At 45.1% G+C, this 14,265-nt stretch overlaps 1 protein-coding gene across 3 annotated transcripts in view; it reads right to left on the reverse strand.

The window, feature by feature from the left end:
* The window catches only part of PTDSS1 (phosphatidylserine synthase 1), a 62,320-nt gene that overhangs the window by 33,308 nt on the left and 14,747 nt on the right, over positions 1–14,265 (reverse strand). For all 3 annotated transcript variants that reach the window (XM_039253458.1, XM_039253457.1, XM_039253459.1), the window contains exons 3-5: positions 9,952–9,996; positions 6,852–6,976; positions 2,781–2,939 (exon numbers count right to left, since the gene is read on the reverse strand). In XM_039253458.1, coding sequence (XP_039109389.1) covers positions 2,781–2,939; positions 6,852–6,976; positions 9,952–9,996 — 329 coding nt within the window. The remainder of the gene's footprint in view (positions 1–2,780; positions 2,940–6,851; positions 6,977–9,951; positions 9,997–14,265) is intronic.

The following is a 14,265-nucleotide window of genomic DNA, read 5'->3' on the forward strand; positions in this document are numbered from 1 at the left end:
GGCAAAATAAAGTCAAGTTCATGATCCCAAGGGCAAGAACAAGTCAGATGTTTATCCTAAACCACTGAATAAGGTAGGCCGTGGCAAATGCTACCGTGGCGACATAAATGGAGTACGGTGGGGACAAATGAGAGATTCATTCTGACAGGTGGTTACTGGAGCAAGTCCCATTGCGACAGGGGTCGCTGGGGGCAGGCATGACTGGTTTCAAGACACGAAGATGAAGACTGAGGACATTCCACAAACAGCAGGATCAAGGGTGGAATAAAAACCTCTCGTGGAAATCCTTTTGTCCAAAACAAACAGCCTATCAGCCCTGTCCAGAGTAGCACACGCCGCTGTGTGAAGGCCAATTTCTAGAAGGTCTGAAATAACAAAGGCGGTACACCTGGGAATCCTCTGGAAAGAGGCAACCCCGTAATTACAAACCTCTGAAGTAACACAATAAATACTGCAAAATAAAACTTGTTCACGAAAGCATCCTGTAGACTGTAAAACAATGCAAATATATGGCGTTTGCCTTCTTAACAGGCCTGTTGCTGAAAAGACGCAGCACAGCGACCGCATGGGAAGGCCCGAGGCCACGACCCTCCCTCAGTGAGCCAGGTGCAGCCCCTGAGGTGTATTCCCCAGTCCCCAGCTATCAGATGAGGCATTAACTGTCGTGTGTGGACAGGGAAGAGAGAAACTTCAACAGAAGTCGATGACACATATCTGCTAAAACTAGACTCTGCACGAGGGTGGAGGGTGGAGGCCATGCTTCAGCCTGAAGAGCCTTCCTGGAGAGTACCAGGTTCTGGGGGTGGGATGGGCCATCCAGAGGAATGCCAGGAACTCACAGAGGGGAACTGGGCAGGAGGAGCCGGAGAGGGCTGGACTCCTTCCTTCACTCCTCAGGACTTTGGGAAATGTCTCCCACTTGAGGGGCAGAGTATCTGGGACTATGCAGATATAGGCCCTGCCCTCCTGAGGCTTACCACTTAGCAGAAAAGAGACACCGTAAGTACATACAATATGACGGGCGTTTCAAAGGAGAAGGTCCAGGTACTCTCTCTGCAGGCGTACAAACCTGGAGCCCAGAGGGAGCGGGGAAACGAGGGAAGAGCCTGTCGGTAGGCTCTGGGATAGGAAAACACACGGCCTCTTTGACAAGATGAAAGCAAAGGTGGCCGGAGCAGATGGCAGGGTGGAGAGGGTCTTGAGCAGAAGAGAGAGGTGGGCTGGGGCCAATTAGCTCCAGAGGCTGGTCCAAGAGTTTGGATTTTGTCTTCAAAGCAATGGACAAACACTACGGTTTTAAGTTGGAGAAGGACGCAACTGGATCGACGTGTGAAAAAGATCACTTTGGCAACTAACAGTGAAGGGAGGAAACGAGTAGTTCAGACAAGAGTAGGTGCGAGCGGAGCAGGGGTGTGAAAGACACAGACGGAGCAGAGGTGCTCACAAGAGTCTAGAGGATACAGAGGAGCAGGGAAGGAAGGCCCAGACGCCATCGGCAGTGTGAGGGGAGCGAAGCAGACAGGCTGAGAAAGGCCCAGGGCCTCGCACAGGCCAGGAAAACACCTGGAACTCGGGGGAACGTGGGCCGTGCACCTGGAGGCCAGCACATGTGGAATCCAATCCTGGCTCACCCCCCTCAGGAGACAAGGCTCTAGGATCTCGTTCCTTCGTCTGTCCACTGGGAATATATACACCCTTTTATGTGTATGGTGAGGATTTAGGAGACAATACATGTACGGTGTTGGGTACTGTGTGGGTTGAATCATGTCCCCTCAAAATCCTCCTGTCGAGCCCCTAACCTCCAGGTCCTCGTGACATGAACTTATTTCGAACGAGAGTTGTTACAGATGTAATTAGTAAAGATGAGGCCATCCCGGAATAGGGTGGGCCTCTAATCCAGTGTGACTGGTGCCCTTATAAAAAGAACGCCACATGAATGCACATGGAGAGAACCCCGCTCGAAGACGAAGGCAGATTGGGGTGATGCATCTACAAGCCAAGAAACACCAAAGATGGCCAGCAACCCAAAGAAGCTAAGAGAGGCCTGCACCAGATTCCCCCTCGCAGCCCTCAAAGGGCACCAATCAACACCTTGAACTCAGCCTTCTGGCCTCTTGGGCTGCAAGAGACACATTAACCGAAGCTAGATCTGGCTGGCATGTTTCCCTTAGTTGGGGTCAAGACAACAGGTGGCATCAAGAAATATACTGTACACGTGGCCAAATTTTGTTCCCTGGGAGTGGTGAAGGATGATTACCATAACTGAACAATAAATAAGTTTCCCCCAAATCATTTTCCTAATAATTTTTTAAAGACTGTATCTCTTTCATTCATGAAATAAGACAACCTTGACTCCTGAGATATTAGAGCTATATCCATTTTTCACCTCCAAAATATCCTGGGTGCCCTCATAACTCATAAACACAATTCTATTAATTTCAAACTAGAAACTAGCTAGTGGGTAACCCACCTAGTTACCCCTAAGCAGATCTCCTCATTACCATGTATCTGTCTCAGTCTCACTGGGGATTTTAATATCATTCTTTACTGTTTCATTTCATTTGTTTCTCTTTAACACTTGTGAAACAAGAGACACATTTTAAGTTAATAAGGAATCATACACACCCCAACCCCCACAAAGGCATAAAATATTTCTAGGGGACGGTTTAAACATAGTGTTTCCCGCAGGGGCTGGAAAATGGATTGACTGACTCTTAATGGACAGACAACCTTTCTCCTACAGGTAAACTATCTGACCACTGCCCAAGGCCCCTTCTTACCTCGGTTAGCTCCCAGGTAATACTGATTGTCCAGCAGAGACCATAACTACGGATCAACAAGGCCTTCATGGCCCAGCCCCAGAAATGTCCAAATGCAAATATATCGAAATGGCTGATAATCCTCTCCCAGGTGATAACATGGCAGTTCACGGCATACTCCTATTCCAAGTAAAAAGGGAAATACTTAATGGATACTCTCAAAATCAACTTCCTTCTAGGATGCTGACAACAAATGAAAAGAACTGATCCAATCTTGATATGACAAGTGACACCTGTCCTGTCCCCCACCCCCGAAAGTTTTAATAACTGAAGATCCTTTAGGAAAAACGGACAAATATTAAAGTTGATGAATCAGAACTCCTTTGCTCTGAATTGCAAAAGTTTGATTAAAATGGGAAGCAGGGCGCCTGGATGGCTCGGTTGGTTGAACGTCCTACTTGGGCTCAGGTCATGATCTACTGGTTTGTGAGTTCAGCCCCACGTTCAACCCCTCTGGGCTGACAGCTCGGATCCTGGAGCCTGCTTCCAATTCTGTGTCTCCCTCTCTTTCTGCCCCTCCCCACTTTGTCTCTCTCTCTCTCAAAAATAAGTAAACATTAAAAAAATGTTTTAATGAAAAGCAAAAGAATTTTTCACAAGTTTAACATGTCTTAAAGAAGTGGAATCACACAGTTCAGGTCACCTGACTTCAGGGCAACTATGTTAAAGCCAGTAATAAAAACATAAATAGAATCTCAATTAATAAAGAATAAGTAGAATCCCGATAGGTTTGGAAATTTAAAAACACATCTAAATATCATGGCATAAAGAAGGAATCACAACAGAAATGTGAACTGCTCAGTATTAATGGTAATGAAAACACTATGTGTCAGAACGATGGGATGAAACTGAGTAGAATTTACAGAAAGATCCAAAGCCTTAACTATTTATGTTAGGAGAGAGGAAAAGCTGAGGCACCCGATTTCGGAAATTAGAAGGAAACAGAATCAACCTCCCATCCCAAAGTTATATTGATCAGATGCTACATAATTTAAGTATTGAAAAATTACAAAGCTTTCGAGACATTGGTTTTGTTTCTACTATCGTTTTGTTTTTATTAGGACATATTTTATAAGTTTGCTTTTTTAAAGTTCACTTATTTACTTTTGAGAGCGAGAGAGAGACAGAGCACAAGCGGGGGAGGGGCAAAGAGAGAGGGAGACAGAATTGGAAGCAGGCTCCAAGCTCTGAGTTATCAGCACAGAGCCCGACGCGGGGCTCGAACTCACTAACGATGAGATCACGACCTGAGCTGAAACTGGACACTTAACCAACGGAGCCACCCATGTGCCGCTAATTGGACACATTTTAAAGATATTTTAAGTCAACATCCTTATGTTTCTGTATTTATTAGGAAAGTAGCTATCATATGATAACATAACATTTCTCAGAAATCTCTACGTTTGAATTTTTTCTTCCCAAAATTAATCTGATAGGATACAATTCAGAAAATAGCCACCTATTATCTATCAGCTGGTTGAAAAAATTCCTGGAGCAAAGTATTAATATTTTCAACTTCTAGAAAGGATGCTTCCTAAGGGAGCAGCAGAGCAATCTGGTACTCCTCTGTCTCTTCCAAAACCCACCAATCAGATTCATCAAGCCTTGCTCAGATCTATCCAGTGCATTTCTATTTGCAAAGCTGAAAGGGCATTTAAAAAAACTGCACCTTGGGGAACCTGGGTGGCTCAGTCTGTTACGTGTCTGACTCTTGATTTCAGCTCAGGTCATGATCTCATGGTTTCTTGAGTTTGAGCCCCAAGTCGGGCTCTCTGCTGTCAGTCCAAAGCCTACTTCGAATCCTCTCTTTGACGCTACCCCACCCTCAAATAAATAAGTAAACATTTTAAAAAAACTGCACTGCAGTAAGATGCGCATTCTCATCCAGCTTCTGGAACAACACGTGGCTGTCGCAGGAATCACAGACTGGCGGGGGGCATACTGTGGAGCTGGAGCGGGTCCCGGTTAGGTTAAGGAGAGCCGCGAGGCCCCGTCAGCCCCAGATGCCTCAGCCGCACATGGCACAGATGAGGTAAGAGAGGGCTGAGTTCTGTTTTTAGAAGGCTACTCTTCAAGTCATCCGGGGCTGAAGACGACCTTGGAGGCCTTTTTACTCTCCGTGAGAATATGTCTGTGCTTCAACAGATTGAAAGACACTTTGAAAACCATAAAAGCCAAATGTAATTTATTAGCGTTGTAACTATTTTACTTTTTTATTTTTAAGTAATCCCTACACCCAACGTGGGGCTTGAAATCACAACCCCAAGACCAAGAGTCCACACTCCACCAACTGAGCCAGCCAGCCACCTCCAGCATTATAATTATTAATGCACAGAAAGATCTCGAGGTCTTGTGGGAGGGATGCACGGCGGTTAAGCGCTGCTAGGGAGCCCGATGCGGCACGACCCTGGGAAGCAGGAGGAAGTGGCGCTAAGTGAGGACATCCCAGAGCCAGGGAGTCAAGTAGGGGAGGGTGTGTGCGCATGAGTAAATGGGAGGTAAACACAGATTGTGCCCACCTCCCAACTGCTCGCGGGGCTGATCCTGGTGGCTCCCTCTCTTCCTCTGCCTGCTTACCACTTACCCAAATACCATGTCCTATTCATTTTGCAGGTCAATTTACTTTGTGATATAACCAATTTTGCTCAAAAACCCAAGAAAATTGTCAGAAAATATCGTACCTGGAATACTTTTCCTCCCAATCTCTGTTTCCTAAGGCTCTGGTGAGTGTCAAAGCACTGTCATTATTATAAGTATATACTTAAGGCACAGTGCAAAGGAAAAGTATAGGTTCTGAAGTCAGAGAGATCTTACCAGCTTCTGCTCTGAATGAGATATTTATCCAGTTTAAGTTTCCATTTCCTCCTTGACCAAATGGGGATATTAATGCCTAGCATGCATGGGTGAGGCTTACCCAGAGTATATGGTAAGTGTCTGGCAGAACAACCCATAGTCAGTAACCACCACCACCCTCTCCATAGTCATCATTATCGTTGCTATCATCAGCAGGAGCCTGAGGTCACCCCATGCCATTCTCTTCCTTAAACTAAGAAACTCCCAAACAGACTTTTCTTCCTGAGACTTTTCAATAATTTCTGGCATTCTTAACTTATGCCTTTAGCATGTCCTTTATGAGAGTTAAAGAGAAAATCTTGATACACCAATCAAGAAGGGTCTGACCTAGCTCAACTCCAGTAGAGTGATACTACTTGGACCGTTTATTAAGTCTGTTTGTCTTGTTTCTTAAACAAGGGCCTGCCTGTGGCCCTAATGCCTGTTCTCCTTTTCTGAGCATCACGAGGTTTGTCCTTCAGTTTATCAAATGTTACGTATTATTTAAAAACCAATAATAAAAACTTGAAAAAAAGGAAAGGAATGGCATTGGAGTATAAACAGTCTCTTCACTAAGAGCCAAAATACAGAGTAGCTTTTGCCAAGAATAAAATTATTTTTGTGGGTTTAAAAAAAAGTGAATGAAATGGTCTAGATCATTACAATTGGCCCCTTCATGATGATCAGGGGGGAAGTTCATGGCATCAGGGCCAGAGTGGGGAGCAGAGTTGCTGCGGGTGACTCTGAGAAGAGCAGCCACTACCACCATCACTGAGGACCCGGTGTGTGCAAGGCACCATGCTGGGCCTCATAGATAATGCTACTTTGTTAAGTTCACAATGAAATTCCCCAAATAAGTACTATTATTTCACTCTTACAAAGAAAGGAACAGGCTAGCTAGCAAGTACATTGTCCCAAATTCTACAGCTAACAAGCGACAGGGACAGAATTCACACCCAAGGCTATCTGACAATAATGGTCACACTCTTCGTACCATCCCCCCTTGCTCCACGAGAAGACATCATTTCCTTGGACTTGTTATCACTCATGGAAACCACACACCTCACCTTCCCAGAGACCTGGCTTTTAGAACTATCTACACAGCAGATATAGAGAAGGAACAATTTAAATGTGATGTCGACTATTTCCTACACCCAACAGTCTACCAATTTCTCTAAGAGAAGGCTGACAAGTACCTACCATGACGTCTGCTTCCCTTGTGGCGTACCGAAGATTTGGATCTAGCCAGTACATCAGGGACTTAACCTGATCAAAGTTCAGGAAGAGGAGGAATACCAGGAACAGGAAATACAGCACACTGAGTCCTAAGGGAAACAAAAATATTCGTGTGTTTAGGAGAGATCCGGGGGTCAGAGGCACAACACACATTACATTCAAATCATTTACGGCCAAAGCAGACACTGACGTTGGGATGTAGTGTACTGAGCTCCCCGCTACAATCCAGTATTTCCTTTGATGAGTGAGTCTGATATACAGTCCTAATTCAGACTGAGAGGTTCGGTACTATTCTCTGAGAAAATGATGTTCGAACTGAATCTTGACTAACCAGCAGCATTCAGGCAGAGAAAAGGCAGCCAGGCAGGCCTGCAGAAGGAGAAACATTCAGGAGCCAGCTGTGGCTGGGGGCCGGCAAATAGGGGCAGAGAGCGAGGCGGCACTGAAGCGACGGGGGTTGGGGGCCGTGGGAAGGATTTCACATTTTACCTTCAGGGAAACGGGAAACACACGACAGGTTTTACATGGGGCAAGAAGACAATCTGGGTGACGTTTTACAAGGTGGACTGTGGCTGCTGTGTGCAGGGTGCGTGGAGGTGGGCAAGCTAGCTGTGGGGCAACATCAGTAGAGATAAGTGCGAAGTGCCAAGAGGTGGCCCGGGGCCACACATCCGCATCTTAGACACCATGTTGGCCCTTCTGGGTTCCTGTCACACCGTATCATAATTGGTACCCTCATAGTCCCCTCGTATCACAATAATCTACTTTTAAAATGGCAAAAGCCTTTTAAGAAGATCTGAAAACACACCACCAGTGGCTTTATCGCTTCTTTCCCCTGAACCTGTTGCAACTGAAACGTTTGTGTAGGATACCCAGACACGGTGATGCAAATGACCTTGATCACAGCACTGCATGTGAACTTGGCTCAGCGCTAATCTCCAATGAGCTGTTCCAGAGGAGACAATGTCCAGGGCTGGAATGAAGTTCCCTGGAACATCTACAGCACCAAGCCTTCCAACAGGGCCTCCCTCTCTCAATCCTCAGGGAGCTCAGGGGACTTGAGCAGAGCGTGGCTGCCCAAATTGTGCATCCCAGGGCCCCACGGGCACACTCTTTAGGCATGTTAGTATGAGAATCTCCTCAGGTTTATTACCAGCTGTTTTAAAATTTTTTTCACCTCAAATGACCCCACTATACCCTTTTACTATAATCCTTTCAAAATAATTATTTTAAGACAGAAAGAAACCATCTGTGTAGAGCAGGGCTTCTTAAACTGGAATTCATGGTTGGGCTTCAAGGTTCATGAAGCCTCAGATGTAATATGTACAAGTGTGTGTGTGTGTCTGTGTGTGTGCGCACACACGTGCCAAGAAAGCATCTGCAGTTCTCATCAGATTATCAAAGGGCTCCAAGATCCCCAAAAGATCCCAGGTCAGAATTATACTAATTACCTATAATGGATCATTTGAAGTAGGAAAAACTCAAATGTGGCCAACTAGCTGAAAATAACTTATAATTTCAAACAGCAATAGTAAGCTCATGAGATGTATGATGCAACTAGAATAATCTATTTAAAAATGTAAACGGGGGTGCCTGGGTGGCTCAGTCAGTTAAGCGTCCGACTTGGGCTCAGGTCATGATCTCACAGTTTGTGGGCTCGAGCCCCACGTCAGCCTCTGTGCTGACAGCTCAGAGCCTGGGGCCTGCTTCGGATTCTGTGTCTCCCTCTCTCTCTGCCCCTCCCCTACTTGCACTTTCTCTCTCTCAAAAATAAATCTTTAAAAAAAATTCTTTTTTAATGTAAATAAATCATGTCACTTTTCTGCAAAACCTCCTCCTGGGACTTCCCCCTGCCCTTCCTATCTGCACTCTTTACTGGCCCATGAGCCCTTCAGGGTTCCATCCATGCCTGACTCTGGCCACTTACTACAGCCCTAGGGCCTGCTCGGCTCCGGCCACAGTGCCCTGGAACACACCACACTCTTTCTGGCTGGGGACCATTTCAGTAGCCTTTCCCTTTGCCCGGCTTCCCCTGACCTCCATCCTTGCACTCTAGATCCTCTGCATGCAGGTCTTCACTAGGCACCCTCCCTTCAGACCTCCTTGCACATTTAGTGAAAACCAGCCACTCAGTCACCTTCACCCCACACGGTTTTAATTACATTCCTAACCCTTAGTGGCATCTGATAGTTTTTGGTTGTGGATTTAATAGTTTGCAACAGCTGTTCTCCCTCCCTGGGACAGGAAGGACCACTCCTGAGGGGAGTCCCCTGCTGTGTGGCCCTCCCCTCCAACCTCAGGACCAGAGCAGCCCTGCCACACAGAGGAACTGAGTAAACATACACTGTGGTCATGAATAACGTCCCACTCCGTGCAGGGACCCACCTACGATGTCTGAAGGTTCCGAGAAAAATAAGTGACCTTGAGCAAAATATCCATTTTTAGGGACCTTTTTATAACACTACATTTTCTGAACCTAAAGTAATTTATTTGATGTCTTATTTAGGCAAGACAAAGCCAGGAGCTAACATTTGAAAGACATGTTTTTAGTCCATTCAGGGGATCAGACTATGGACTAGAAATCAAGTAAAAATAAGACATCCAATATTTGTAGAGATGTTTACGCTAATCCTTATTTCAAATCAGGACTAGTGACTTCTCCCTTTCCAGGCTCTTTCTCATTTTCAGTCCTTCCTGGATGCTGACAGGACAAATGTGCTCGCAGGGCACATTTGAGCTTATACCAGACAAGAGCAATGTAAAGGTGCGTCAAGAAAAACAAGCCACGTCCCTTTACGTCAGACCCCGTGTACAGTAAGAGACAAGAGCATGGGTGGGGGCGGGGGGCAAGACGTCTGAGACAGTTCACATATGAGAATCTGAAGTTACCACCGGTGCGTTTGTTTTATGGCACAGAATTTTCATAAAAATTTATGTTAAGAAAACCAAAAAGTAAAAGGTCATAAAGTTCTACTCTACAGCAGTAAGTAAAACTGCTATAATGATACACAGAAAACGGATTTTAAGTAAGATATATTTCTAAATCTATCAATGGGTAACTCACCAAAAACCATTCGCCATAAGGCTGGATGAGGTCGAGTAAATGGGCCTGGAGATAGAAAACACTGGGTTAGAACGAACTGATTTCAAATAAAAACTAAAAGCAAAGTAGTCTCTACAGAGATTTTAAAAAAGAAAAAAGCTCTCTACTGTTAAATTTTTTTTTCTACATAAACACTTAGAGGTCGAAGTCTGGGGTTGAAATGTTTTATTCGCAATGTAGCAACTGCCACCACAACTGTAACAAGTACCAGTTTCCACAACAGAGGTTTCTGTTTTTAAAGCTTTGTCTTTAACTCAGATCATAATTTCCCATGGAAACAATGTTACAACAGTGAGCAGGTTACCAGGCCAGCCTGTAAGTGATTGGAATATACTATAGTTTCATAAGTGAAATTGAGTGTGTGTGTGTGTGTGTGTATGTGTGTGTGTGTGTGCGTGCGTGTAGTGTGTGACACAGGGTAAGGGGTAGGTTCAGAAAATTAAACAAGAGAAACAACTGCTTTGAAAACAAGTAAGGTGAGGTTTAAAACTGAAAACAAATCCTTGGAGCACTGGAACGCACTAACACAGTGGCTTTTGATCATGAACCATGGTAACAAAATACTCTGGACACGGCAACCCAGTTCAGACACACAGATGCAGCTTCAGCACTGTGAAAACAAGTTTTACAGGATGAAAGTTACTCTTACTACAAGGGATACACCAATACTTTCTCTCCTATTTTATTTCTTAAAACAAACAAACAAACAAAACGGGGCAGGAGGGGGGGAGAAAGAAGGTTGGGCCTTGATCCACTAAACTGATTTACTATCCACTGAAAGGTTGCACAGTTCATAAATCCTGAACACTGCTCTCATGGGCACCTGACCAACTTGGGGCTGCCCACCCCTTCGCAAGGGCCTTCCTGCAGATTCTGGGAGCATTTCCAACATTATGAATCCAACATTTCCCAGGGAGATGCCAGAGCTTGCTGCCCCGCCCTCTTCATAACCGGGGCTTAGTTTTTCATTGGCCCCCTGTGCCAGATTTGATCTCTGGAGCTGGTGGTACAGATGTTAAGTATGCTGAGCTCTTTTCAACCCCTTCTTCTCCCTCTGCCATGAACTGGCATGGACAGCAGTGGGGGAGGGGGCACCGTGATGGTGGCAGTTCACTGCAGAGTAACAGTGGGACAGATTATAGTAAATGCTCACTGGGGTTTTGTAATGAGACCAACTCTGGGTGACATGCCAGTTTCTAGAAGCTTAGCCTGGGACCTGGCTTCCTAGCCCTCCCAGAGGTCATCCAGCCAACATCCTACAAGCCTTTTTAATCGGCAGCCAGCTTCTGCTGCTGGCAATCTGGAATCCTGACTGAAGGAAACAGGACATGGTAATTTTTATTCTGCAACTCCTCCTAAATTAGCCGCCTTATCTTAAAAAGATGATTTTGAAACATATTGCAACTGCTTTCTTTTGATGGATCAAGTTCATGTTAGGAAAATCAGTGAATTACAAGGATCAACATCACCCAAATCTGGTCAGTTCCTGAGTTTACACGGTGGGCAATTCAGAAGGCGAGTTAGGTTTGTGCGGGACTCTGCTTTATCCATGAATGTGATGTCTGGGTTTTTGAGGGCTCCCAGTGAGGGATTTAAATAAGGTTTCTCCAAATATGTTCCATTTCTCAGTTCTGGTAGCAAAAGCTCAGACCAACGAATGCCTACATTCTTTTTAATCCGCCACATTTTTTCTCAGAAAGGCACAGCGAGGCACAGAAACAAGGATTCCTTTCCAGGTAACTTAACATGGCTACCTGCCTTCAAGTCACTGGAAAACTGATGGCTAAAATGGTTATCTTTTAAGTCATTTTTTCTTCTAAATTCTCTTCTTCACTGCTGTTAGGTGATAGCTCAACTTGTCACCACGAATGACTTTTGTATTATGGTGGCTGGCTGGTTTGCAAGTATTACTTCATCCAAACCACTGAATTAACCTATTAGACAGAACACAGGACCCCAGCTTTCTCTCCCTGTAAATTTCCTCTTATAAGGTGAAAGTCGAAAATGGTATGATTATTTGGCTTGCCAACAGAATTCCATGCCCAATCAACACTCAAAATCATAGAAGAAGGGTTATTCTCAAGAGCATTCATAGTTCTAATAGTACTTTGCTGAGCACTTAATGGGGAGCAGTCTGGAGGGTGAAACAACCCCCTGCCCCCCATTGTCTCTCAGTTGTCCTCACAGCTGGGTGATGAGTTTTCTGTCACTTCCACTTTACAGATGAGGACACTGAGGCATCGGCACTTTCCCAGGGTCACAAGGCTCACAGGACTCCACTTTCGGTCTGAGGGCATTTCTGTGCTTTCTGATCAACTCTGTCAGGCCTGGGCCAGCTGAGGAGGACAGAGTGGGGGCGGTGAGTGGGGAGGCGTTGAAGGTTTGAAGCAGGACTGTCCCAAGGCCAGAAGAGCAAGGGGAGAGAAGCAAGCCAGTGAGTAGTGTTTGCAGGCGCTGCTTTGTGGAACTGACAAGCAAGGTCAGGAAACACAGGGTCAGGAAGGACAAAGGGACAGGATGGGGAACTGATATAAGTTCCCTCAGAGGTCTATCCAAGGTCATCTTCAGCCCATGATGACTTGAAGAGTAGCCTTCTAAAAACAGAACTCAGCCCTCTCTTACCTCACCCTATGCAGCGTGTGGCTGAGGCATCTGGGGCTGACGGGGCCTCGCGGGCTCTCCTTAACCTAACCGGGACGTGCTCCAGCTCCACAGTATTCCCCCCGCCAGTCTGTGATTCCTGCGACAGCCACGTGTTGTTCCGGAGCCCGGAAGAGAATGTTCGTCTTACTGCAGTTGGTTGTTGTTGTTGAAAATCTTGTTTTGACTTCTCTCTATTGAATCTTTCCCCGCTTTCTCCAGATTTGCCACTTACACATTGTAATATCACAATGTTTCTGAAAAAAATGCTAAGTTTTAAAATGCAAAATCAGCTTTGCAAATCGAAATGTACTGAAAGGATCTGAGAAAGGCCTAAGAAACCTGGTGTGATGGGTTTCAGGAAAGGTGTTGCTCTACCCTGCACCAAGCAGGGGTGGGGAGCGGTGGTATCTTTTGACCACAAAAGGAGAGATGCAGGACTGAAAAGATGACGCTTTCAGAAGCCAACTGCAAAACCAAATCCAGGCTTTATTTCAATGATCACATCTGCCCACTTCTTTCTGAGAAAACGCTCTCGATGTTTTTCATGTCGTATTTTAAGAAGTACGTACTAGGAGCATTACTCACTAAGATTACCAACTTTGTCATCGAAGATGACAGTATTGCTGAAAATATTCTTTTGCTTTTGTAAAAAAGGAGGCTGAGGCTGGCGTCTTTCTATATTGTATTAAAAACCCTGACACTTATGCTCACTGGATTACTCATATTTGGCTAATGCAGTCCAGTCCTGTTTAAAGCCATGCTTCCCACAGGGTTTATCTGTCCAGACATGTTAACACTGCCTACAGCCTTCCCTGCCTTCACTTTATCTCCATCTTCTTTCCCGACAGACTATTTTCTCAGTGGGCATGTACAGGCGGGGCTCCTCCGTTCTCCGCATGGTCAAGAAGTTAGGGGTGCTCCATCTCCTGGTGTGTGTGTCTATACTTTATTTCTGATTTGATAAAAGCTGCCTGCAAGAATTACTCTTCTTGATCATATGGGAGAAAGGGAGAAGGCTTGCCCAGGCGGCGAGGGAGAAAGAAGTGGTTTTGCTTTGGACTGTGCTCTCTTACGGGGTGCACTTAAACATGGCAGGATTTCTTTCTTTATGAGTCCCTCCACCTAGAAGATGTAAACTTTCAATCAGACATTAGGAGTGAGTTTGATTTCAAAAGAAACAGAAATCAAATGTCCTTGTCATGAGCAGAGCTAGCATTTAAAAGATCCGACCTCAGAAATTAGAAAATTAGAAAATCACACACAAAGAAAAAAGAAAAGAAAGAAAAGAAGATCAGTTTGACTTGCCAGAGACCTGTCATTCCTACCAAAAACTAGACTGAACCTCAGGGAAGAATAATTCTTTTAACCAAAATCAGGAGTTCTCTCTCCACAAGCTACACATCTGTGTCCCTGGGCCTCTTTATCCTATCCACGTCTTCTCTGGATTATCATTGTTTTTCAGCTTTAATGAGGTATCACTGACAAAGATTATTACTTGAAAAGTTTAAATTCCTCTAGGAAAAATCTAGAAAAGGTAAATAAAATGATCTTTAAGCAAATTTCAATCCTAAGAATTTTTTTGAAGAAAAAGTAGTAGAGCAGGAAACAGAATGGCCGGTGGAGGCCGGGGGA

Source organism: Hyaena hyaena, unplaced genomic scaffold (assembly GCF_003009895.1).
Source record: "Hyaena hyaena isolate Hyena2069 unplaced genomic scaffold, ASM300989v1 scaffold_452, whole genome shotgun sequence".
Lineage (NCBI taxonomy): Eukaryota > Metazoa > Chordata > Mammalia > Carnivora > Hyaenidae > Hyaena > Hyaena hyaena.